The sequence below is a fragment of the Jaculus jaculus genome, chromosome 19 (assembly GCF_020740685.1).
Source record: "Jaculus jaculus isolate mJacJac1 chromosome 19, mJacJac1.mat.Y.cur, whole genome shotgun sequence".
NCBI classification, from domain to species: domain Eukaryota; kingdom Metazoa; phylum Chordata; class Mammalia; order Rodentia; family Dipodidae; genus Jaculus; species Jaculus jaculus.
In genome coordinates this window covers 35608527-35633991 of record NC_059120.1, presented here as the reverse complement: position 1 = coordinate 35633991, position 25465 = coordinate 35608527, and the positions used below count along the sequence as shown (strand labels likewise).

General features: G+C 46.1%; 1 protein-coding gene across 2 annotated transcripts in view; it reads right to left on the bottom strand.

The window, feature by feature from the left end:
* Igsf3 (immunoglobulin superfamily member 3) overlaps nucleotides 1–25465 on the bottom strand; it is a 111630-nt gene that overhangs the window by 40207 nt on the left and 45958 nt on the right. For both annotated transcript variants that reach the window (XM_045138882.1, XM_004667521.2), the window contains exons 2-4: nucleotides 9748–10125; nucleotides 5593–6003; nucleotides 673–1062 (exon numbers count right to left, since the gene is read on the bottom strand). In XM_045138882.1, the coding sequence (XP_044994817.1) occupies nucleotides 673–1062; nucleotides 5593–6003; nucleotides 9748–10125 (1179 nt within the window). The remainder of the gene's footprint in view (nucleotides 1–672; nucleotides 1063–5592; nucleotides 6004–9747; nucleotides 10126–25465) is intronic.

Sequence of the window (25465 nt, the reverse complement as noted above, 5' to 3'; positions counted from 1 at the left end):
CAGTGCGTGTGGAAGTGAGACCCCTGGAGCAGCCTTGGAGAAGCCTAAGCTCTCAAAGCATGCTCTAGGAGGACTGAGAAATTCTAAAATAGCCTAGCTTTTGTGGGTGCTAGGATGGACCCATTGCTTCATGCATTCCTGGACAACTGCTTTCCCACCCACTTACTATTAACAATGCAATCTCACAGGGAAGAGGCAGTTAGGGAAATGCCCAACGTTCTCCCAGGAAGACCCCAGATAGCAAATCTTCATAATGCACTTTATGATTTAAAATCTTCCCATAAGAAATCAAGTTTCCTTATGTGAGATTTTTAAGATAGGCCTCCACCCACTTCTGGGATTTAATTCCTACAGAGGGGCAAATGGTGGCTTCCTGGACTTCCTGCAAGCCGAGCGGGCAGGGCCGGGGTTTACGCAGAGCTGCTCGAGCGCAGGTCTGCAGCTGCCACCTCCAGCCTGACCTCTGCCCCGGCTGCTCTGTGCACCGGGCTGCTGGGTGTGGGCAGGTGGGCTGGAGGAGGCAGAGAAGTCTGTGCTCCCTGCGGGTCAGCTTTACCCGGGGCTCTGCCTTCCCTCCCCACAGCTATTCTTTCTCTCGCCACTTCTCCGAGGTGTCACTAGCCACTGTACCAGGCCCCGGGGAGGACAGGCATGCGGCGTGTCTGTACTTACTGAGCGGGAGGACCACGATGGGGATGTTCTTAGGACGCTTGCTTTCCTTGTCAATGAACTCGCCGGTGACTGTCTTCTCCCGCTCGGTCACACGACAGTTGTATTTCCCACTGTCCTCCTGGCGGAGGTGGTAAATCTTCAGAACAAAGACACTGTCACTTTCTTTGGCCACTTTCAGCTGTCCCCTGGCTTCGCGGTGGGCGAATTCGCTGTTGAGGACCGGCACAGCATTAGGCCCCATGCTGGCAATGAGCGAGCTGTTGAAGGCCCAGGAGACGGCGAAGTATCGGTCAGGAATGTTCTGCGCCTCTAGGATGCACCTGAACTCCACCGGCTCGCCCACTGTGTGCAGCCGCTTGTCTGTTTCCAGCCGCACGGTGAACTCTTTGTCTGAGGAAACAAACAAAACAGATGCATTCGGGGCGAATGAGATCTGCAGCTCTCCACATTGCCTGGGCTGCCATACCACCGCAGCCCTCTTTATGAAGCTAACTACAGAGGCGGCTCCACAGCATTTCCTGTGAGGGAAAATCTCACTCTTCTGAGGCTCAGAGGAAGCCATGAATATAATCAGAGTCCCAGCTTGACCTGGGCAGTCTAAGATGCTTCCCATCTCTGTCTAGACCAACACGGCTCTGTTTAAGGCAGACACTGCCCTCAATTAAACTGCAAGGGCCCAGCAAGCAAGCTTGGTTATCAGAGATGGCAGACTGCAAAGGTTAGGCTGGATGTACATGCCCAGAACTGCGCTACAGGAACACCAGTACAAGGGTGTTCAGCAGATACTGTCAGTCTTACCCCACAGAGGTCTGTGAGACAAACTTACAGAGCAGCCTAAGTGCCAGCCCTAATCCTAATCAACATCCAAAGATGAAGATATGGAAATTCTCTCTCCAACCCCATGAAAACACTGAAAATCAGATGTGGATATAAAACAGCCTTGCGTCTTTTCATGGGCCTACCACCTGGTAAGTCTCGTCTGTGGGAAGAGTGGGAAAGTACGCACTTCAGCTAAGAGCCTGAAATGGTCAAGGGAACCAGGCGCTTGCAAATGAAGTGTCTAACAAGGCCAAGGATGACCTAAGCAGGGATTGTCACAGCGCTACACAGCGGGTACCTAGTGACCTCAGTGGCACCCATGGCAGAAGTGAGGAGAACAGAAAAGGAGCTGAAGGTTGAAGGATGAATCACGAGCTGGCTGTGGCTGTATCACTACCCGAGTCCTGACTCCATCAGCTCTGTGCTCTCCGGGGCGCATGGCAGGGGGACCACAGTGCATGAAGCTCAACTCCCTACAGACTCGCCGCCTCCACTGCAGCTGTGCTCCCTGTGCAGCGTGCCCCAGCCATCCCACCAGCGTCGGGACCCATGCTGCGGCCGTCCCCAGCTCTGCAGGCACAGGAGAACCCTGGTTCCTTGAGGACACAGGGATTGCAGTGAGCTGCTTACATGTTATTCTTCTGCAGCCTCCACTAGCCTATGCCCTGTCCTCCCACATGGCCACACACTCCTTGCCAGTGACTAGCTCTTCCCTGTATCACCCAAACTTCCTGACAGCGCCTCCATCTGCAACATCTCCAACAGGCTAGCTGCCACACCACCTACCCTTCCCAAGGGAGACATGAGCAGAAAGCAGCCAGTTTTGTAACTCCATCACTGTCTGCTAGATGAACACACCGAGCTGGGTCTGTGCCCGTGTCATCTGCTCTCGTGTTAGACCTCTGGTCAAGTGAAGTACAGTAATTCACAATCCACCATCAATGCTAGAAAAGCACTTACTCCACATGAGCACCAGCATGAGGGCGCAGGGGGAGGGAAGACAGACTTCAGACTTCCTGTTGGTCCCAGGCTAGGCTAGCTACTGTCCAAGACCCTGCTTATACCATGGGCAGCCCTCCATGGCTCCACAAAGCCCCCATTCCCAGCTGAAGAAGCACACCATATCCCTGTCTGCAGAGTAAGTTCTTGCCTACACACCCGCCAACTGAGACTCCAGTCTTTGATTTGAGCCCTTTGTCCACAGTCAATGACCCAGCGAACAGCACCATGGTCAACCCTACCCCACCCTCACCTCAGGCCCTCAGGACGACTCTCCTCCCTTGATCCCAGGGCAGCCTTGCCCTCCTGCCTCCTCTGTGCCTGACCCCTGGCTCCTAAGCCCTATTTTTCACCATGGGCTCCCCTGAGCCTTCCTCATTGGCAGGTTCAGTAACCGAGCTCCAGATGTCCATGTGTGGTGGTATACTCTGAGCTTCTCTGAATGCCTACTTTGCAAGATGGATTCCTTGACACAAACTTACATAAACAAAAAGAGAACCAGTGCTGCCATGACCAGGCAAGAAGAGACTCTGTGTGTCCCTGTTGCTCTGCCTCCCTCCTTCTTTCCCATAGCTCAGGGAAGGACGGGAGTCACAGGCCCAGAGTTCCCAGCTAGCTGGCTTCCTCCTTCCCTTAGTCCCTCCCTCCCTGGCTGTGACAGCCCTGCCTTGGCTATATAAGCTCTTTGCTACCTGGTCTCTGTACTTCATACCCAATCTGTATAACTCTGTCCGTGCCATCCTTCCCCCAGAGTTGTGCTTTCTACATACTCGATTGAATATCATTTTTAAGCAGACTTAAAAATATCTATCTTGAGCCAGGCATGGTGGCACACGCCTTTAATCCCAGCACTCGGAAGCAGAGGTAAGAGGACTGCTGTGGGTTTGAGGCCACCCTGATACTGCACGGTCAATTCCAGGTCAGCCTGGGCCAGAGTGAGACCCTACCTCGAAAAACCAAAAACCAAAAAACAAACAAACAAAAAAACACACTATACCTATCCTGTACCCCACAACTGCCAGCGGTAAGGGTATTCAAACTTCATCATGTGGGCTAAGGAGAGGGGGATCTCCTCTTCATGAAAAATCTTTGGCTATCCAATATAGTGATCATTAGGTGGAAGCAAACGGGGTGAATGTGGGTCCTCATGTGCTTACCCAGCACCCCGTGTCCACACATGTCCATGAGTATGTGTACCTACTCCAACGGGTCCCTAAATTTCTAAGAATAGCCTGAAAACCACCGGTTCAGAGTCAAATCCATGCTGTACCTCAGAGCACATAACTGCAGGCTGCCTTTACCTTCTTTGTCAGTCTAGTACTCAGCATCCAGTCCTTTTCTTTGCTGGCCAACAAACAAGCAACTGGGGGTTCATGCTTTCCTCCTGCTATCTCCTCAAACTCAAGACAGCCGAGCGACTGGAAGTCCTAGATGCGTCTTACCAGCTAGCCTTCCAGGGAAAACGCAAGCAGCAGCAAGAACCCTCCCGTGCCCGGCCTCTTTATGCAGATGCTTTCCCAGCACCCAACACTTTCCACTTGGTCACTGTGCCAACTGTTTACACAGACCGAGGTGAGTCCTTGGGCTGCAGAGACTAACTGTTTTCTGGGCGGGACTAAGAGAAAGGGCCTAAGGTGGAGATGTGACGACTGAGCCCGAACAGAAGCAAAGTGAAGTTGAAGTCATTAACTTTTTTTTTTTCTATTAAAATTTTTCTCTGCTGGCTTAGTTGGGATACATTTACAGGAAGAATTCAAAATGTCCTAATTGCAAATTGGTAAGATTAAAATAAAGAAGATTAACTGATGCAACCTAATATAAAGGATTAACTCAAAATGTGGCCCAGACTTTTGAAGCTGATCTTAAAGCCAATCCAGGAAGGAAAGTGAGAAACAGGTAAGGTCTGTTGGGAAACTGCTAAAAAGCCCAGGGCCCCAAAACTAGACAAGTCTGCTCTCCCTATTCATGAGCCCAGCCCTGCGGGAACACCTCTCACATCTGCTAGGTGTCCAGAGAATCCACTCTGGCCTCACCTGTCTCGGTGGAGCTGAAGGAACACAGACAGTGTTCCACCTGGGAGTGTACAAAACCCAGGAGTCTCAGAGGTGGGCCTCCCGGGATGAGTCAGGAAGCAGACTATCAGGTGAGGATGAAGCACTCCTCTCAACTGTCTGAGTAGCCAGGCGGAAACCAGACAAACAGTGACCAATGACAAACACCAGAGAGGCAGTCATCATGAAAGGCTCACTGGTCACCTCACCAATGGCAGGAGAGTGACCCTCCACAGGAGGACATTTTCTCCCCATGCCTTCACCACCACCGCACCACACACTGCCCTGCTAAGGCCACCAGAAACAGCTATCAGCCCCAACCTGGAATTCAGCAGGCTCATGAGGGTAACTGGGGATCACAGGAGACACCAAGAGAAGCCAAGAGGGACTGCAGCTTGCCGGGTCATCATGATGCCCCAAGCAAAACATCAGATCCCCTTGGGTGCCACAGGTCTTCTCTTGTGGAAGTGTCACAGTGGGACCCGGTACTCTATGCTGGTTGCCTCAACACACGGTCTGACTGTTTGCAGGGCTGCGCCATGAAGTACACTGGACTTGGCATGCTCACAGGGACATGGGAATGCCTTACCATTTACTTTGCAGAACCTCTGAGGGGCTGTGACAATATGTGAAGCATTGTTAAAATTATACAACACCATTATAGAAAAATTAACATGAAAATAATAGTGTAAATCAACATTTCCATAGCTCATATTTTTATACCTCTAATGGAAGGCTCAAATGTCTTCTATAAATAAAATGTCATTAAACTGGGTGGCAATTGTGGTTAATAAGAACTGACACCCAGAGTTGAGCTAAAAAAAAGTGTTTTCTGTGAAGTCTCTCAATAAATCTCTTATTCTTTCAGGTCACCATGTAGGTAAAGAAAACATGACCATGAGCAAGGGGGGTATAGCACCTATCTTTGACTTGCTTGAAGGTCAGGTCTGAACACCACTCTACATTCCCCAGCCCAGGGCAGGATCATCCCGAATTTCACATAAAACCCCACTTTACTGTTGCAATCACCACCAGGATCACAGAGACTGACCAGTGGGCTGGATGTTGACCACGGCACCCTCAGAGCGCTTTCGGGTCATGGCGTACCACGACCCATCTGGATCCTGGATCCACTCGGCGGCCTCGCAGTAGAACTCGCCCTGGTCAGAAGGCTGCAGGTGGAAGACGGTGAGTCGGAAGGTGGTCCTCCCCAGCTTGTCCAGCCGCACTTCCCCCAGGCTCTGTCTCTGGGCATACTCGCTGCTGGAGTGCAGGACGAAGTCTCGGCTCAGGGAAATGACCTCCACAGGCCTCTCGCCACCCCTCTGCCGCAGCCAGGACACAGACAGGTGGCTGTGCTGGACTGTCTCGGTGGCCACCTCACAGCTGAGCTCCAGAGGGTCTTGTTCCACTTTGTGCAGAGTCTGGGGCATGGCAGTGGTCTGGAGGGTGTCTGGGATCACTGAAACACAGAAGGTCCCCATTGGAAACAGTCACAGAGCTACCTAATCTGAAAGTGGCCTTCCAAGAAGTACAGCCCTCACACTACACAGGTTCCACTGTTACTATCCCAATAAAGTATCCTCTGACAATAAATTCAAAGCCACAGACAAATCCAAAAGCATGTAAACAAAGAGTTTTATGTTATAATACCAATTTTTTTGGCATTTACACTTACCTGGTTTTAGTGACAGAGCAAACATGGGGTGGATTTTGAAAGTTTAATCCAGCAAATAAATTCCCTCTCCACCTGATTTTTTTGAGACACAGTCTCTCATTGTACCTGAAGTTCACCAATTAGGCTAGGCTAGCTAGACAGCTTAGGCCAGAGATCAGCCTGTTTCTGCTTCCTCAGTCTGTGAATTACAAGTGTATGCTGCCATGCCGGTATTGATGTAAATGCTGGGGATCTGAACTCAGGTTCTGTTTGTGGTTTGACTATAAAATACTCCATAGATCCATGTGTTTAAATACTTGATCCTCAGTTGGTGGCACTGTTTAGGTTTGTGGAGCCTTTGAGAGGTGGGCCTTGCTGGAGGAGCAGTTCTGCTGCAAGCAGGCACTGGGATGTTGTAGTCTAGCTACCCTTGCTGCACTCAACTAGCTTGCCTTTCCTACTTCCTCCCTGCTGATGTGAAAGTGTGACACTGGCTGACAGCTCCTGCCATGCTTTCCCTGCCATGAGGAAATGTCTCTTTGAAACAATAAGCCAAATAAACCCTTTCCCTCCATAAGCTGCTTCTGGTTGGATGTTTTGTCCCAGCACCAAGACAGTAACTACGCAAGTGCTTTACTGGCTGGCTAACTGGGCCACCGTGCAGCCTCTTCCTAATTTCACATGTCTGAACAATGTTCTCATTTTCTGTTTTCACCAACCTACTTTCCTTCCCATCTTATATTTTACTTTAGTCATGCATTGTCTTTGCAAGGCTACTAAAGGGAAAACATTGGGTGATGCACAGAGAAAACCATCATTATTTCCCAGCCCCCCACCCCCCGCAAAACAAAACAAAACAAAATAAAACAAAACAAAACACATACATCTATTTTGTTGTATTAGAGCTTGAGCCCAGGAGCTCACGCCTGCCAGGCAAATACCCTACCACACACTACAGCCCCAGACACACCCCTATATCTTGAGACAGGGATTTTCTTTATCCTTTTTTTAAAAATTTATTTATTTACTTTTATTTTCAAAGTAGGGTCTTGATCTAGTCTAGGCTAACCTGGAATTAACTATGTAGTCATGTGGTCTCAGGATGGCCTCGAACTCACAGGGATCCCCTTATCTCTGCCTCCCAAGTGCTGGGATTAAGGGCATGTGCTACCACACCTGGTGAGACAGGGATTTTTTTGAATTCCCCAAGCTGGCCTTGAACCTGTGACCCTCCTGCCTTAGCCTTCTAAGTACCTCAGAGTATAGGCCTATATCACCAGGCCTGGCTTATTACCCAATTATTAGCAAGTTAATTTTCATATAACTCATCAAAGTGGCCCACAGAGGAAGTAAGCCACAGAAAGTGGATTACTCACGCAAAAGAAGCAGTGTTCTGAGTCATGAGGTTGCAGTTTTATCCCACCCTTCCAATCTTCATGGAGACTAAACCCTACCTCCCTCTGTCTGACAAGGGGGTGAGTCCTAAAATCACCTCATAAAGACACAGACTCATTAAAGGAAGGGAAAGTAGACAAAGGCAGAATCCATGTTGGTACAAGAGCCAGTGGCACTCCTGGCACACAAACCAGAACAGCCTCGCTGCTTTTCGCCTTTTCACACTGGCAACTCAGATGCTTTCTGGTGACTTGACACTCACCTGTGATTATGGGCTTAGCTTAGCCTTGGTACCTGTCTGTGAGGGACTATACGGATCGTAGTCGCTAAGGGGCCATTGCATGGCTGGGTTCCTGGACTGCATGAAGAGGAGCGCTGGCCGAGCAGCAGCACTCCTGCTCCGCTTCCTCGCTACGACCAGCTCCTGCCACCAGGCCTCCCCGCCATGACGGGCTGCCACCTGGAACTGGAAGCTGAAATTCAACTCTTCCTCTCAGAAACTGATTTTTGTCAGTTCTCTTGTCTCTTCAACAAGAAGGTGATTGATGCAGCCACAATGTGGCCAGGGACCTCCACTACGAATGGTCCCCGCTCCTCCTCCTCCTCAACCTCCCCCGTCACTCAGGGAGCATCCAGAGACAAGCAGTCCACCACTCTGTGCATGCAGCCACGAGGGCTGGGAGGGACCTGCAGCCCTTCTCTCATCCTGACTCAGCAGTGCCTGCAGCTTCAAGCCGGTCTAAGGACCCATCAGTTCTGAGAGGTGGAGTTCAGGAATTCCACCCCAAAATATGAACCACAGAATGCTGATTATATTGATAGTTACTGATATTCTGATTGATAGACAGATAGTTCCCTATGTGCCTAACAGGCAGTCCTACCACAGAAGAAAGCAATTACCTTTGTTCCCAATCCTGGATTTTCACTAACTAAACGCCTGCTTACAGGAAGATTACAGAGTGCAACCACACCCAGGCAGCCTCCCTCACAGGCTACCATCGCCCAGGCCCATTCATTCACAAAGAAAATCATTTACTAACTATTGTCCTGCTATCAGCACAGCTTACTTACTAAACGTCACTTATTATCCCTCTAAACTGCTTCATTCCCTTCTCTCACCCCTATGAGCATCTGGACTGTGCTGGAGTACCTGGGCAGAAACTCTCCAGTGATCCCCTATGAGGGGATTTGTCACTATTCCGTTAGTTTATCAGCAGTCACTCCATTCCAGCAGCTGGAGGGTGGGACACTTCCCTCGGCTCCTAGGGGGTTTTGCCTCTCATCCTAGGCCTTTCCTCCCATGCCACTTTCCAGATCACTGCCCACAGGTGTCCTTGCCCTCCCCCTCCTTTCCTTTTATTTTGTAAAACAGAGTCTCACAGGCTGGCTAGAATTCTTTGTGTAACTCAGGCTTGCCTCAGATTCACAGCAGTTCTCCTGCGCCAGCCTCTTGGGTGCTGGGTTTGTAGGTGTGCACCACCACACCTGGCTCTTGCTCTGTCTTTTCACATTGCCTTTCACCAGCAAGAGGATTGGTTAACCTCTGGCATTCTTAATATTTTCATGACATCTTTTCTAAATTTCAATTTTACAAGTTTACAAATGAGCTCAGAAATTTTGTTCCTGGGGCTAGAGAGAGAGCTCAGTGGTTAAAGATGTTTGCCTACAGAGCCTGACTGCCAAGGTTCAATTCCCTAGTACCTATGTAAAGCCAGATGCATAAAGTGGTGTGTGCCTCTGCAGTTCATCTGCAGTGGTAGAAGGCCCTGGCATGCCCAAACACACACAGAGACTCACTCTCTCTCTGCTTATAAATAATAAAATAACAAATTAAAATACTTTAAAAGAAATTGTTCCCATATGTTGTTGAGTTCTAAAATAGTCTGGGTAGCCAGGAGAGGTGGCACATGCCTTTAATCCCAGCACTTGGGAGGCAGAGGTAGGAGGATCGCTGTAAGTTCAAGGCCACCCAGAGACTTCATAGTGAATTCTAGGCCAGCCTGAGCTAGAGTGAGACCCTACCTTGAAAAACCAAAAAAGAAAAAAAACATAGTTAAAATATTCGGGGAATCTTTTTTGCAGTCAAATGTGTGGTATAAAACAAAGGTGTAATGTAACCACAACACCGGCCATGTGATAATACTGTCTTCTTACCTACTAGGTTCATCTTTGCACTGTAACTGCCAAAGTAGCGCTCATCAGTGTTGGGTGTGTGGCATTCATACTCCCCGGCATCCCGGGCCTGGAGCTCTGTGATATGCAGTAAGGCCGAGTTCCCCTGCACTCTCTCCACATAGATCTTCCCGCCTCGGACACGCTGGGTGTAGATGGCGTAAGGGAATGAAGAGTCCACGGTGCTGACGATCTGCACCTCACGCTCTGGGGCAGAGGGCAGGTAAATGGACCACTGGAAATTCTGCTCTGAGGGTCCCTGGTAGCCACTCACGTTGCACCAGATGGTGATGTGGGAACCCTCCGCGCGGTACAGTGGTCCTTCCTGGACAGTAACTTGCCGCTGTGCAGATGCCACACCTATAGGGGAGACAAACACATTATGCTTGCTGACTTCTCAGACCAAATGCGAAACAATCAGCAGTCTCCAGAGGGTTTGTTATCTGCGTGACACGATCATAATAAGAATAGCTTACTAGCCTTTCAGAGGCACTCTGTGATTTATAAATATTAATTAAAACACTGTGCTAAAGCACTGCCTCTAATTTGCATATATGGGAATTTAATGGCGCAAGGACATGGTTTTGTTACTTATTAGCCGCTGACCCTTGTAAATTCCATTTAGTCCCTCTGTCGTTTATACAGCAGTCTTATATCTATTTATTAATGCTGTTTATAAAGTTTTAATAAAATGAGCAGGAGAAGTGGAACCACTGGCACAAGTTCAAATGAAGACAAATCAAAGCAGCCATCTTGCAATCTGGCTGAAGTCTATGAGGGCTGCCTGGCCAGAGTTAAGCCTGTTTTTGTGGGAGGCGCGCTCTTCACTTTGATCGTACCCCAAGAAGCATTCCTTGTCCCCCTTTCCTCCACAAATGGAGGCCAGCCGTCACAGCCCACACCTGCAAACTGAGCGCAGAAGAATGTGAAGGCTGAGCTGCCCAGACACCCCCAGCTGCCAAGCAAGGGAGCTGAAACCAGGACAGTCAGGCTGCCCTGCAGTGCCCGGCTGACGAGCTCACCTCGCTCCACCTTCCACCATAGACAGTTCCCAGTGCCACTTCTGCCTTCTCCACATTCTCCTTGCAGGGGTGTAATTTCTTATTCCATGCCATCTGCTACTGTTTAGACATAGTTTGAATGCGTCCCCCAAGGGTTCATATGGTGGAAACTGAGTATTCTATGACAGTGGTGAGGTAATAGAACTGTAAAGAAGTGGGGTCCATTGCTCTTGGTTGCCCAAAAGAAATAGATGGTAGGGCTCTATTCTGAAGATACCACTTGATTTGGCTCTAAGACAGAGAAGTCCAGCGGGATTACGCCGGACGCTTCCTCCCAGGGCTAGCTTTCTTAGTGTTGGATGCTGCTATGCCGGCTGCCGGAGGGGAAAGGTCGCCAACGGTCTTATCCAGCTGAGAACCCTCTGAGCTACACAACTGACCTACCAGGCAAAATGTGCCAACTGGTACAACAATGACATGACCGTTAGGGGGATAACCAACTACTCTCTGCCTGGATTTGATGCCCACTCCGCAAGAGGAAACTCACGCATTGCAGTGTAAGCCTGGTTAGCAGTCCACTGCCAGGGAGGCTGTGGCTGCAGAAGGTCACTACTGTGGTTCTGCTAAATGGGCATGCTGTGCCTGACCACCTGCCTGCGAACGATTTGTGTTACTACCCATAGGTCAGTGTTGCTCTAGGCCTGGTCAGAGGAGGTTCTTTTCCCAATGGGCAGCTGCTGTGACAAAGGCAGAAAGAATGTAAGATGGGAGGAGTGTAGTGGAACTCTGTCTTCTGGACATAACACAGCTGCTGCTGCGGTTTTCTGAACAAGACCTGCACCTAAAATCAGGCCTGTCAACCTTCCACCGGAGACAGGGGAGGGACTCGTGAGGACCCTCTATCACTGAGGAAATACAGAGAGTTAATGTTGCTGGGGGAGGGTGACATGTTGTCTTCAGTGGTGCTGCCACTGATAAATTATCTATGCTTTAGTAAAAGCCTCTTACCCACGCTCAAAGAACCCTAGTTAAATTCAGTGGATCACACACACACACCATGAAAGTAGGAGGGGACTTGTTGGGAAGAAGGTGAGTTCAGTGGGAGTGGAGGAAGACAAGAGAAGGTAATGATCAAATCATATACATGTATGAAACTGTCAAAAATTAGTTTAAAAGATATGGGACCTCGGGCAAAGTCATGAGGTCAGTGTAAGCGGCCTGTGGAAGGGATCAGTGCTGGCCACTGAAGGAGTCAGCTTCTGCACAAATACTACTAAAGCGAGACAAAACCTCCACCTCTGACTTCCCGCCTCACCATGTGACGCTTCCTGCGCCGTTGTGACACAGCCAAGGGCTTCACCACAGGCAACAGGGTTAGGACGTTCAACTTCAAAACTGTGGGCAGAGTAAACCCATTTTTTTTAAAAAAAAAAAATGTATTTATTTAAGAGTATATTGGTGCACCAGAGCCTCCTGCCACTGTAAACAACCTTCAGATGCACACTCCATCTGATGCATCTGGCTTCACCTGGGTACTAAAGAATCAAATGTAAGTTGTCAGGCTTTACAAGCAAGGATCTTTAACCACAGAGCCATCTTTCCAGCCCTAAACCTCTTGTTAAAATAATGGGGGGCTGGAGAGATGGCTCAGCAGTAAAGGTATTTGTCTGCCAAGCCTAAGGACCTAGGTTTGATTCCCCAGCACCCAGGTAAAGCCAGATGCACAAGGTGGCACATGCGTCTAGAGTTCATTTGCAGAGGCTGGAGGCCTGGAATGCTCATTCTGTTTCTTTCTCTCTCATAATTAAATAAAATATATTAAAATAAAGCAATGGTCTGGAAAGATGGCTCAACAATTAAAGGCGCTTGCTTAAGTAAAGTAGCCCAGTGATGGGACTGGAGAGATTTCTTAGCAGTTAAGGCACTTGCCTATGAAGCCTAAGGTCCCAGGTACGATTCCCCAGAACCCACATACGTCAGATGCACAAAATGGCACATGCATCTGATGTTCGTTTGCATGGCTAGAGGCTCTGGCAACCCATTCTTCCTCTCTTTCTCTCAAATTTAAAAAAAAAAAAATATTAAAAAAAAAGGAGATGGGGCAGGAGAGATGACTTAGTGATTAAGGCACTTGCCTGCAAAGACAAAGGACCCAGGTTTGACTCCCCAGGACCTATGTAAGCCAGATGCACAAGGTGGCCCATGTGTCTAGAGTTCATTTGCAGTGGCTGGATGCCCTGGCATGCCCAGTCTCTCTCTTTCTCTCTACCTGCCTCTTTCCCTCTCTCTAATAAATAAATAAATAAAAGTAAAATATTCTTTTAAAAAAGGAGAGACGGCTCTTGCCTACAAAACCTTACAACCCAGGATCGATTCCCCAGTGACTACATACAGCCAGATGCAAAAAGTACTGCATACATCTGGAGCCTGTTTGCAGCAGCTGGAGGTCCTGGTATGCCTAATCTCTCTGTTGGCCTCTCTTCTATCCTCTCTGCTTGCAAATAAATAAATAAAAATCTTTTTAAAATATAAAGTAGCCCACTGAGATAGGCAAGCATAGGGACAGCCAAGCAACGCAGTGCCCCTCCCTCTGGCCACCCCATTCCAGGCCGGGCAACACCCCGCACCTCCGCTCCTATGGGCAGTGTATACTCAGGCAAGTCCTAGTAGAAAGGAGAAGACAGGACAGTTTAGACTGGTGTGGGAACAAGCACAGTGAAGGCAACTAGTCTTTCAAGTGACCCCGGTTACAGCCTGTTTACCACCTCCTGGGTATGCATGATGGAGCAGGCATATACTTAAAATAACAGGATGTACAGCCCGCACATTTGCTTCCTGTCAAAACTCATAAAAGGGCTGGAGAGATGGCTTAGTGGTTAAGGCACTTGCCTGCAAAGCCTAAGAACCCAGGTTTGATTCCCCAGTACCAATATAAGCCAGATAAGGTGGTCCATATGGAGACACTGGCATGCCCATTCTATCTGCCTCTCTCTCTCCAATAAACAAACAAAATATATTTTTTAAGCTCATAAAAGAAACCCCAGGAGAGGGCTTGGGATTCTTAAGCCATGCCCGCTTGTTCCTGCTTCACCCTGTGGAGTGCATTCTACGCTTTTACACTGACTTTGGGGGAGTCCATATTTTCACTACTAGTGCTCCATGATTTTTATACTTTGCTGTTCGAGACACAAAGACCCTGTATGTCATGTCACAGTCACCCGACACCCACTCTAGTAACACCACCTCAGGTGTTTTGTTCTAACAATGGAGAATGGAATAGCACTCCAACCAAACACTGACTATGCTAAGCCACGTAAGAATGGGAGGGGGCTGGAGAGATGGCTTAGCGGTTAAGCGCTTGCCTGAGAAGCCCAAGGACCCTGGCTCAAGCCTCCATTTCCCAGGACCCTTGTAAGCCAGATGCACAAGGTGGCTCATGCATCTGGAGTTCCTTTGCAGTGGTTGGTGACCCTGGCGTGCCCATTATCTCTCTGTCTCTCTCTCTCTCTGTGTCTGTAGTTCTCAAATACATAAATAAAAATAAACAAAAGAAAATTTTTTTAAAGGAATGGGAGGAAGTGTACTCCTGGGATGCCCCAAACACCAGGCAGAAGTGGCATGAGCAAACACAGCAATGCAGTGGGACCCTAAGTTGCAGTCCTACAAGTGGCCACAGGTCAGACCAGAACTAGCTGAGTCATCTTGGACAAAGTGCTTTTCCCCTCAAACCTCCATCCCACTTTATAAAAGGACTTCTAAGACGGCTTCAGAGAGGACTAGCCTCAGGTTCCCTGTGTGCGAGGTGGGAATGATGAGCTGTCGATATGAAGATGTCTATCAAGCTTGTAGCTCAGGGCATAGGGCTCAATGAGCCCTCTGTAAAAGACTGCCAAGACTCAAGCTGTCTGGAATATTCAATGGCTCTGCATCATATAGACAGGCCCTGGCCAATGACTGTTCAAGGGCATTTCAATGGCCTCCAAAAATGACACGATGTTTGGGCTGCCCATGTCCAGCGCAGCTGCAGCCCACTTCATGAGAGCCTCTCTTTCACCATCAGCGGGAAGGGCAGCTGGCCAGCAGAGTAAGTGGATCCAGCTGGTAAACCGGCAGGAAAACTCAAATCCCAGTGGGAGGCAGCTCGCTCTGCCAAGGGACTCAGCCCGCTCACCTAATCTGCAAGACAACAGAGCTCTGAAGGTGGCTGTGCAAGGGGAGGCCCGTGGTTCAGAACCTTTTCTCCCAGAAAACCCATCTTGGCTTTAGCAGAAGCTAAAATTTGGGGAGATGGCTCAGTGGTTAAAGGCACTTGTTTGCAAACCCTGTTGGCTCAGAATTCAAGTCCCCAGGACCCATGTAAAGCCGGATGCACTGCAGCTACAAGAGGCCCTGGTGCACCCATACTTACTCTCTCTGCTCATAAATAAAAAAAAGTATTTAAAATTTTAGCCCATAACATAGTTACATATATTTTTCTGACTAGTTAAATACACATACACATATATTGTGACAGCTAAACGTACAGTACTTTGAAAACAGTTTCATCACACTCATAACACAAGAAACCTTTCCAATTCATGTACTATCACAGAGCAGATACAGACATGCCTGACCCATTGCAAAGAAGGCAGGTTAGGAAACTGCACCTTCCTGTCAGGACTACTTCTCAACCCTGGTCTGCTACTAGACTCATAGGGACACTGTGGGAGGGAAAGTTTTTAAAAACAACAGTGCCTGGGGGTTCCTGTGATATCACTGGTTTGGGGTGCAGACTTGGCACCTGGCCTTTTTTTTTTTTTCCCTTTTTGCTTTTTTGGAGGTAGGGTCTCACTCTACCCAGGCTGACCTGGAATTCACTATGTAGTCTCAGAGTGGCCTCGAACTCATGGTGATTTCAACTCCTACCTCTGCCTCCTGAGTGCTGGGATTAAAGGCTTGCACCACCACATCCGGATAAAAAATATATTTAATTTGAGAGAGGCAGAGAGAGAGAATGAGAATATGGGTGCACCAAACCCTCCAGCCACTGCAAATGAACTCCAGATGCATGTGCCTCCTTGTGCATCTGGCTTATTGGGTACTGGGGAATCGAGCCTCAACCCAGGGTCTTTAGGCTTCACAGGCAAGCACTTAACTACTAAGCCATCTCTCCAGCCCTGGACATGGGGACTTTTAAAAGCACCCATGTGAGCCGGGCGCGGTGGCACATGCCTTTAATCCCAGCACTTGGGAGGCAGAGATAGGAGGATCACTGTGAGTTCGAGGCCACCCTGAGATTATATACTGAATTCCAGGTCAGTTTGGGCTAGAGTGAAACCCTACCTTGAAAAACCAAAAAGAAAAAAAAAAAAAAAGCACCAATGTGATTCTAACCAGGTGGTCCAGGGTCAAGAACTGCCTGCCTTGAGATGGCTCTACCTACATGGTGTCACCCAAGAGCACAAACAAAAGAACACATTGTAAATTACAGCTCTCAATAGTTTTCTGCTCCCATCCCCCCTTCTGGAAATTCTCTAATCCCACTCAAGAAAGTGTCATTTCCTTGTCTTCCCTTGTCCAAAGAAAGCAGCTGAACTTCCTCAGATGTTATCCACCGTGATGGAAAGAGTTTAACCAGAGGGTGTTCTATTCACAGACCTTACATAAGCACCAGACAACACATCATATACAATCCCCACCCCACAAACGTAAACAGGGTTAAAGGGTCTGAAAGAGTGAGGGCACCAGAGTCAAAACAACTTGTCCAGGCCGGAAGCAGGTTATAATCAGCCCTGACAAGTAAACACGTGACTGTACCTTAACTGCACGCAATAGCTGTACCTATTATTAATCATCTCCTTAGTTTTTTAATATTCCTCCCATTCTACAAACAGCCCTTGATTTCTAAAAATTGTGCAAGTCTTAAGTAGATTTTTTTTCTTTTTTTTTTTAAGATATGGTTTTGCTATGTAGCCCTGGCTGCTGACCTTGAATTTATGACAGTTCCCTGCATCTGCCTCCCAAATATAGGTATTACAGGAATGCACTACCACACCCCACAGGAAAAGTTCATTTTCTTCTCAGCAGACTGATTTTTCTACCATACTCCACTTTCACAATGTCCTTCTGCTGTGCTGACCTCTGCTGCCTTCAAACAGACCTGGACCCAAGCCCTGACCGAGGTACCACTCACCCTCGCCTCACAATGTCCTTAGTCTACAAGAGAAAGAGCTTCCCTGTGAGAACCAGTTCTTCAAAATCATAACTTTAACTTTAGATATGCTGGATGGATCACTCTGAAATAAGCAAATAGCACTCCTGAAATGAAAAAAAAGCTCAAAGTATTATATATATGTAAAAAGGACTAGAAGGAACATACAGGGCCATAGGACAGTGATTTTCATTATATTTCACTCCTTTGCAATGAGCATGGACTAAAGCTTTAACCAAAAATACAAATTGCTGGGCATCATGGCACACACTCTTAATCACAGCACTCAGGAGGCAGAGGTAGGAGGATCACTGTGAGCTTGATGCCAGCCTGGCATTACAGAGTGAGATCCAGGTCAGCCTGGGCTAGAGTGAGACCGTTCCTTGAAAAATAACAAAAAGCAATGCATGCCTGCTGTACAAAATTTCTTCTGCAGTCACCATTATAATATACATACACAAATACATTAGTCACTATTATAGTGAAATATATATACATACATGCATTTGGTCTTTGTCCCCAGTTCTACATCCTGAGCTCCTAAACCCCTCGGAGCATGAATAGTCCTCATAATGAGTCCCTTTGGGCCAGACCAGAGTTTGAGCTAAATGAGATGACTCAAGGCAGTCCTTAGAGAGTTTCAGCCCCACCGCAGACATCCAGGGACAGAAGGTTGGAGATTGAATGTAATCAACAGTGGCTGATGATTTATCAGGCATGCCCATATCATAAAACCCCTCACAGAAACCTTCAGGAATGAGTTAGGGGGCCTCTGGACTAGTGAACACCAAGGTGCCAGAAATGTGGAGCCCAGGACGGGCCGTGGAGGCTCTGCACAAAGGGTTCCACACCTTGTCCTATAACCAAGAAGGGCTGGCCTGCATGGACCGGGGAAATGCAAAAACACTGTGTGAATCAGCCTGGCTCTCGCAAATCCCACACTCAGGAAAGCTGAATGCTATGTGAGGAAATTAAAGAAACCTGACGGCAGGGGCCCACATGAGGCTTGTTGTCAACAGCCAGAACTAATCTGCTAGAGCTACTTTGCTCCATGTGACAGACCCACTCTGCAGTGGGTCTTCTAGCCCCAGTCAAGCCTTTAGACAATAGCAGGCCCAGAGGACATCTCACTACAACCTCCTGGGAGAGCCCAGGTCAGAACTGCACAGTAATATGCCACTAAACTCCTGAGTCACAAAACCGGACAAGATGTCACTGTCTGTGCTGCTGTGAGTCTGGAGTAACTCATCTGGAGCTGATACATAATGACTCCTCCAGGTCCTAACATTAAGTGGAAAATTAGCATGCATGTTTGCATATTCAAAAGATTCACAAAGAGGGCCGGAGAGATGGCTTAGCTGTTAAGGCATTTGCCTGCAAAGCCAAAGGATCCCTGTTAGATTCTCCAGGACCCACATAAGCCAGATGCATGAGGGGGCATATGCATCTGGATCTGAAGTTCAATCACAGTGGCTGAAGACCCTGGCGTGCCCGTTCTCTCTCTCTTTCTCAAATAAATAAATAAAATATATAAATAAATAAGATTATTTTTTAAAAAAAAAAGATTCACAAAGAAGAGCAGGGCGTGGTGGTGCACACCTTTAATCCCAGCATTTGGGAGGCAGAAGTAGGTGGACCACCATGAGTTCAAGGCCACCCTGAGGCTACACTGTGAATTCCAGGTCAGCCTGGACTAGAGTCAAACCCTACCTTGCAAAAATAAATAAATAAAATGACTCACAAAGAGATCCAAGACCCAAAAGATTACAAACTATGGTCAAGGGCACAGCCATGGCCTTCTGGGTGGAGCTTGTCAGTCCCTGGCCACATAATCAGTGATGCCATCTAACTCATTTTCAAGATGCTTCCTACCCAAGGATACACCCACATTCACTGTGCTGATGTCCTGGTGAGGCTGGCTAAGACTGAGCAGTTAAGGAGCAGGGGAATGGACCCGTGTTTTGCATGCATTTTTTTTGAGCATGCCTGGGCTCAGGGATCTATACCTATTGCCACAGAATCTAATTTATGTGTTCAAGATCCGTGGCGGAGGAAGTCCAGTGTGTCAGCAGAACCCACCTTACTGCTCTACAGCTACTTCTCCAGTGGTGGCCTCCACACCCAAAGCTCATTCTAGATGCTTCATGCAACTTAGCCATGCTACAATATTAACTTACCTAGAACAATGTAATATATCATGTACAATCTCACAAGAAGCCCTAGAGATCAAACAATACTATGAAAGCCAACAAATGAAATGAATAAACAAAACTTCATCCCATTTGCACCAGTGTGAGATCTCAATCTAAAACAAGAGAGAAAAAGTTGCAAGTTCAATAATATTAAAAAGAACATTAGCCAGGAGTAGTGTTGCATGACTTTAACCCCAGGACTCAGTAGTCTGAGGTAGGAGGATCACTATGAGTTTGAAGCCACCTGGGACTACAGAGAGAATTCCAGGTCATCCTGAGCTAGAGTGAGACCCTACCTCTCTACACACAAAAAAGAAAAAACAGTAAATTTAGTTAAAGATGCAAAACTGCACATGCAGTAAAAGTATGTTTTTAAAAAATCCAGGGATCAAACTACAAATAAATAGCAAGAAAATCTATACAGCATACACAAAATCAAGGAAACTAAACAATACACTACTAAGTGATGAAGGGGTCAATGAAGAAATCAAAAAGGAAATCAAAAAATTCATAGAGTCAAATGATAATGAGAACATAACATACCAAAACCTTTGGGACACAATGAAGGCAGTCCTAGGAGGGAAATTTATAGCTTTAAGTGCCTATATTAAGAAATTAGAAGCCGGGCGTGGTGGCACATGCCTTTAATCCCAGCACTCGGGAGGCGCAGGTAGGAGGATCGCCATGAGTTCGGGGCCACCCTGAGACTCCATAGTGAATTCCAGGTCAGCCTGGGCTAAAGTCACACCCTATCTCAAAAAACCAAAAAAAAAAAAAAAAAAAAAGATAAAGATAAAAGAACAATGATCGTGATGGGGCGGTAATATGATGGAGAATGGAATTTCAAAGGGGAAAGTGGGGTGGGGGGAGGGAATTACCATGGGATATTTTTTTATAATCATGGAAAATGCTAATAAAAATTTTAAAAAAGAAAAAAGAAATTAGAAAGGTCACAAGTAAACAACCTAATGCTTCACCTTAAAGCCTTGGTAAAAGCAGAACAAGGCAAGCTGAAAATCAATAGATGGGAAGAAATAAAAAAGATTAGGGCATAAATTAAGGAAATAGAAACCAAAAAACCAATCCAAAGAATCAATGAAACAAAGAGTTGGTTCTTTGAAAGGATAAACAAGATTGATAAACCCCTAGCAAAGCTGACCAAAAGAAAGAGAGAAGAGACACAAATTAATAAAATTAGAGATGAAAAAGGTAACTTCACAACAGATGCCAGAGAAATTGAAAAAAATCACAGGGACATACTCCACAAAGTATGAAAATCTGGAAGAAATGGATGATTTCCTTGATTTATATGACCTACCTAAATTAAATCAAGATGAGGTTAATCACTTAAATACACCTATAACAACTGTGGAGATCCAAGCAGTTATAAAAAATCTCCCAGTTAAAAAAGGCCAGGCCCAGATGGATTCACTGCTGAATTTTACCAGACCTTCAGGGAAGAACTAACACCATTGCTTCTTAAGCTTTTCCATAAAACAGAAAAAGAAGGAATCCTACCAAACTCCTTCTACGAAGCCAGCATCACACTGAGACCAAAACCAGGCAAAGATAGAACAAAAAAAGAAAATTATACACCAATCTCCCTCATGAACATGGATTCAAACATTCTCAACAAAACACTAGCAAACAGAATACAGGAAGATATCAGAAAGATCATTCACCCCAGCCAAATAGGCTTTATCCCAGAGATGCAAGGATGGTTCAACATATGCAAATCCATAAATGTAATATATTATATAAATGGACTGAAGGACAAAAATCACATGATCATCTCATTAGATGCAAAAAAAGCATTTGGCAACATCCAACATCCCTTCATGATAAAAGTCCTATGTCCTATAGAGACTGAGAATAGAAGGAACATATCTCAATATAATAAAGGCTATTTATGACAAGCCTACAGCCAACATATTACTAAATGGGGAAAAACTGGAAGCTTTCCCACTAAAATCAGGAACAAGACAAGGGTGTACACTGTCCCCGCTTTAATTTAATATAGTACTGGAAGTCTTAGCCATAATAATAAGGTAAGAGATGCACATAGAGGTTACAAATTGGAAAGGAAGAGATCAAGTTATCATTATTTGCAGATGACATGATTTTATACATAAAGGATCCTAAAGACTCTACCATCAAACTGTTAGAGCTGATAAACAGCTATAGCCATGCAGCAGGATACAACATAAATACACAGAAATTAGTAGCCTTCCTATATGGTAACAACAAATATACACAGAGGATGAAATCAAGAGACTCATTCCCATTCACAATTGCATCAAAAAAATAAATAAATAAAATAAAGTACCTTGGAGCTAGGGAGATGGCTTAGAGGTTAAGAGTGAAGACTAATGAGCCCGGTTAGAGGCTCGATTCCCCAGGACCCACTTTAGCCAGATGCACAAGGAGGCACACATGTCTGGAGTTTGTTTGCAGTGGCTGGAGGCCCTGGCGCATCCATTCTCTATCTCTAACTGCCTCTTTCTCTGTTACTCACAAATAAATTAATTAATTAATTTTTAAAAACTGTTAAAAAAATAAAGTACCTTGGAATAAACCTAACCAAGGAAGCGAAGGATCTCTACAATGAGAACTTTAAAACTCTCAAGCAAGAAATTGCAGAAGAGACTAGGAAATGGAAAAACATCCCTTGTTCCTGGACCGGAAGAAACAATATTGTGAAAATGGCAATCTTACCAAAAGCAATCTACATATTTAATGCAATCCCCATCAAAATTCCAATGACATTCTTCACAGAAATAGAAAAAAACAATCCAAAAATTCATGTGAAATCACAAGAAATCTTGAATATCTAAAATAATACTGAGCAACAAAAATAAGGCTGGTGGTATCACCATACCTGATTTTAACCTGTACTACAGAGAGTAACAAAAACAGCATGGTACTGTCACAAAAGCAGACATGCAGATCAATGGAACAGAACCGAGGACCCAGATGTAAGCCCAAGTAGCTATAGCCACCTGATATTCCATAAAAATGCCAAAAATACTCATTGGAGAAAAAGTATCTTCAGCAAAGGGTGCTGGGAAAACTGAATATGCATCTGTAGACAGATGAAAATATATTCTTCCCTCTCCACATGCACAAAAATTAAGTCCAAATGGATTAAAGACCTTAACATCAGACCTGAAACTCTGAAACTGATAGAGGATAAAGTAGGGGAAACCCTTCAACATATTGGTCTTGGCAAAGACTTCCTGAATAGAACCCCAATTGTTCAGGCAATAAAACCACAGATTAACCACTGGGAACTAATGAAATTACAAAGAACACTGTGAATAAAGCAAAGAGGCAACTACAGAATGGGAAAAAATCTTTGCCAGCTATACATCTGATAGAGGATTAATATCTAGGATATACAAGGAACTCAAAAAACTTAATAATAAGAAATCAAACAAGCCAATTAAAAAATGGGCTATGGAACTAAATAGAGAGTTCTCAAAAGAAGAAATATGGATGGCATGTAAGCATCTAAAAAATTGTTCTACATCCCTAGACATCAGGGAAATGAAGATTAAAGCTACGTTGAGATTCCATTTCACTCCTGTCAGATTGGTAACCATCATGAAAACAAATGACCATAAATGCTAGTGAGGATGTGGAAAAAGAGGAACCATTCTACACTGTTGGTGGGAATGCAATCTGGTTCAGCCATTGTGGAAATCAGTGTGGAGGTTCTTAAGACAGCTAAAAATAGATCTACCATATGACCCAGCTATAGCACTCCTAGGCATATATCCTAAGGACTCATCTCACTACCTTAGAGATACTTGCTCAACCATGTTTATTGCCACTCAATTCACAATAGCTGGGAAATGGAACCAGCCAAATGTCCCTCAACTGATGAGTGGATAATGAAGATATGGCACATTTATACAATGGAGCTCTACTCAGTGGTAAAGAAAAAATGAAGTTATGCAATTTGCAGGAAAATAGATGGATCTCAAAATAATTATACAAAGTGAGGTAACCCAGGCCCAGAAAGCCAAGCATCGCTTGTTCTCTCTCATATGTGGATCCTAGCTACAGATGATTGGACTTCTGTGTGAGTAGGAAGAAAACTCAGTAGCCAAGGCCAGTAAGTTAGAAAAGAGATATAAAGGGAAGAGGAAGAAGGGAGGAGGTACTTAACAGGAATGTATTGTATATATGTAAATTGAAGACTAGATTAATGGGGGCGAAAAGGCCCAAATGAGGTCAGGGGAAGAGACTGAGTAAAGGAAAGGTGGAGGGAAGACTAATCAAAATCTAAGAGGATATAAATAAATCATATGGAAACCTCCTTTTTTGGACAATGAAACACTCAGGAGCCATAGCTTATTGTTAGAAAATTTTTAATGCCAGGGATGGGATAACTTCCAGTGAGTTGCTGGACAGGGAGGTCCCTGATGGCCCCAAAACATTATAGGCCATTGCCAAGGCCCTTGGTTTCCCACCAGGAATCGATGGTAAGACCCTATTGCTGAACACTCCACATACTTGGGCTGCAAGGCCACTGAGAAATTCTGTTGGAACTGAGCTGATAACCTCCTCCATGTAGATCAGCTGACAGAAAGCTGGAAGAAGCCATTCTGCATGCAGTTCAATGGGAGAGATACCACCAGTGAAGATACTCAACAGTGGACACTGCAAGCCTTATATTTGGCCAGCCAGACCAAATGAGCCAATGGGTGCAATAATGGCACATCTGTCCTGGTGGAAACCAACTGCCCTCTAATTGGACTAGAGGCCTGCTCCATGGGAGGGGATAAATCCCTGATACTGAAAACTTAAAACAGGGGTAGTCATGAGCCCTAGGGGTGTAATGTCTGCTGCTGTCTGACTAAATGTATATACTATGCTTATCAAACTGCCCAGTAAGCACTTCTTTTAATGTTCATACCATTATATTAATGCTACTCTCACTTTGGTAGAGAATCTTCTCTTTTCATATGGCAGTGACCTTGGGACAACTCAGAAGATATCATGGTACTGGAAAGAAGTGACCGCAGTGCTCAGTACTGTAATATCTCTATCATACCTTCCAAGGCTCAGGGTCTAATGTGGAAGAGGTGGTAGAAAGAATGTAAGAGCCAAAGGAAGGGTAGGACTCCTTACAACGTGCTCCCTCCAGACACAAAATAGCCTGGATATCCATGACCTCACAGTTCCTGATACTATCTATACAAGACTATCATAATAGGAGGAAAAGATGATGACATCAAAATAAAAGAGAGACTTATTAAAATGGGGAGAATGAAGTTTCAAGGGGGAAAGTGGGGGGAGGGAGGGCATTACCATGGGATATTTTTTATAATCATGGAAGTTGTTAATAACCAAAAAAAATTTTTTTTTAAATCCTGGGGATCCTTGAAGATGGCTTAGTGTTTAAAGACACTTGCTTGTGAAACCTATCAGCTCAAAATCAGTCCTCTAGTCCCACATAAAACCAGATGCACTAAGTGGCACATGTGTTTGAAGTTCATTTGCAATAGCAAGAGGCCCTGGCACACCACCCATAGTGTCTATGTCTGTCTGTCAGGCAGACACACACACACACACACACACAAAAATGACCAAGTACAACACCCATGATATGGGGTTGCAGTGCTCAGTTGTGAAGACAGGGTGAGGGTCTCTCCCTTGTTGCAGGAATAATACTTCCTGTTCTCCATTTCCCCTTTCCTCTCAATTCTCCCAGTCTTTAAGTAAGCAGGTGGATGGTACCTGATATAATGAGGCTGGCATTGGCACTTCAGCCAGAGCCTATCCCTGCTGCTCTGTACTCATCCTCCCTCTGAATCCTCCTGGAGACGGAACAAGGTCGACTTCATTACAGCCACACTTAGCAGAGGAGGAAACGGTCTTCAAGATTAAGTAACTTTCTCCATGACACAGAGATGACGAATGGCTTTCCCAGTCCACGGCTCACACTCAGTGTGGGTCGTGAGCATCAGAGACAAGTGATAAAGCATCCACTGGTCTTCCAGTCCAGCTGGTCCTGGAGTGCATGACAGGGAATCTGGAAGGCCTGAGTTAGAAATGAGAACTGCCACAGCAGGCTAGATGGGGGTATAGGGCCAACCAAGGGTTTCACGAAACTTAAGGTCTTTGGATAGACAGCATCAGGAAAGCCATTTTAGCTGGGACATCAGTGACACCTGGGGGTTCCAATTTGTTAGCCTCAGCCAAGGCAGGACCAGAAATGGCATGAGCTACAGGATCCTTTGTCAGATTCCTTTCCAGACTGTTCAAAGGAAAGCAGCCTGCACTCACTGAGCCCCAACCAAATACGTAGC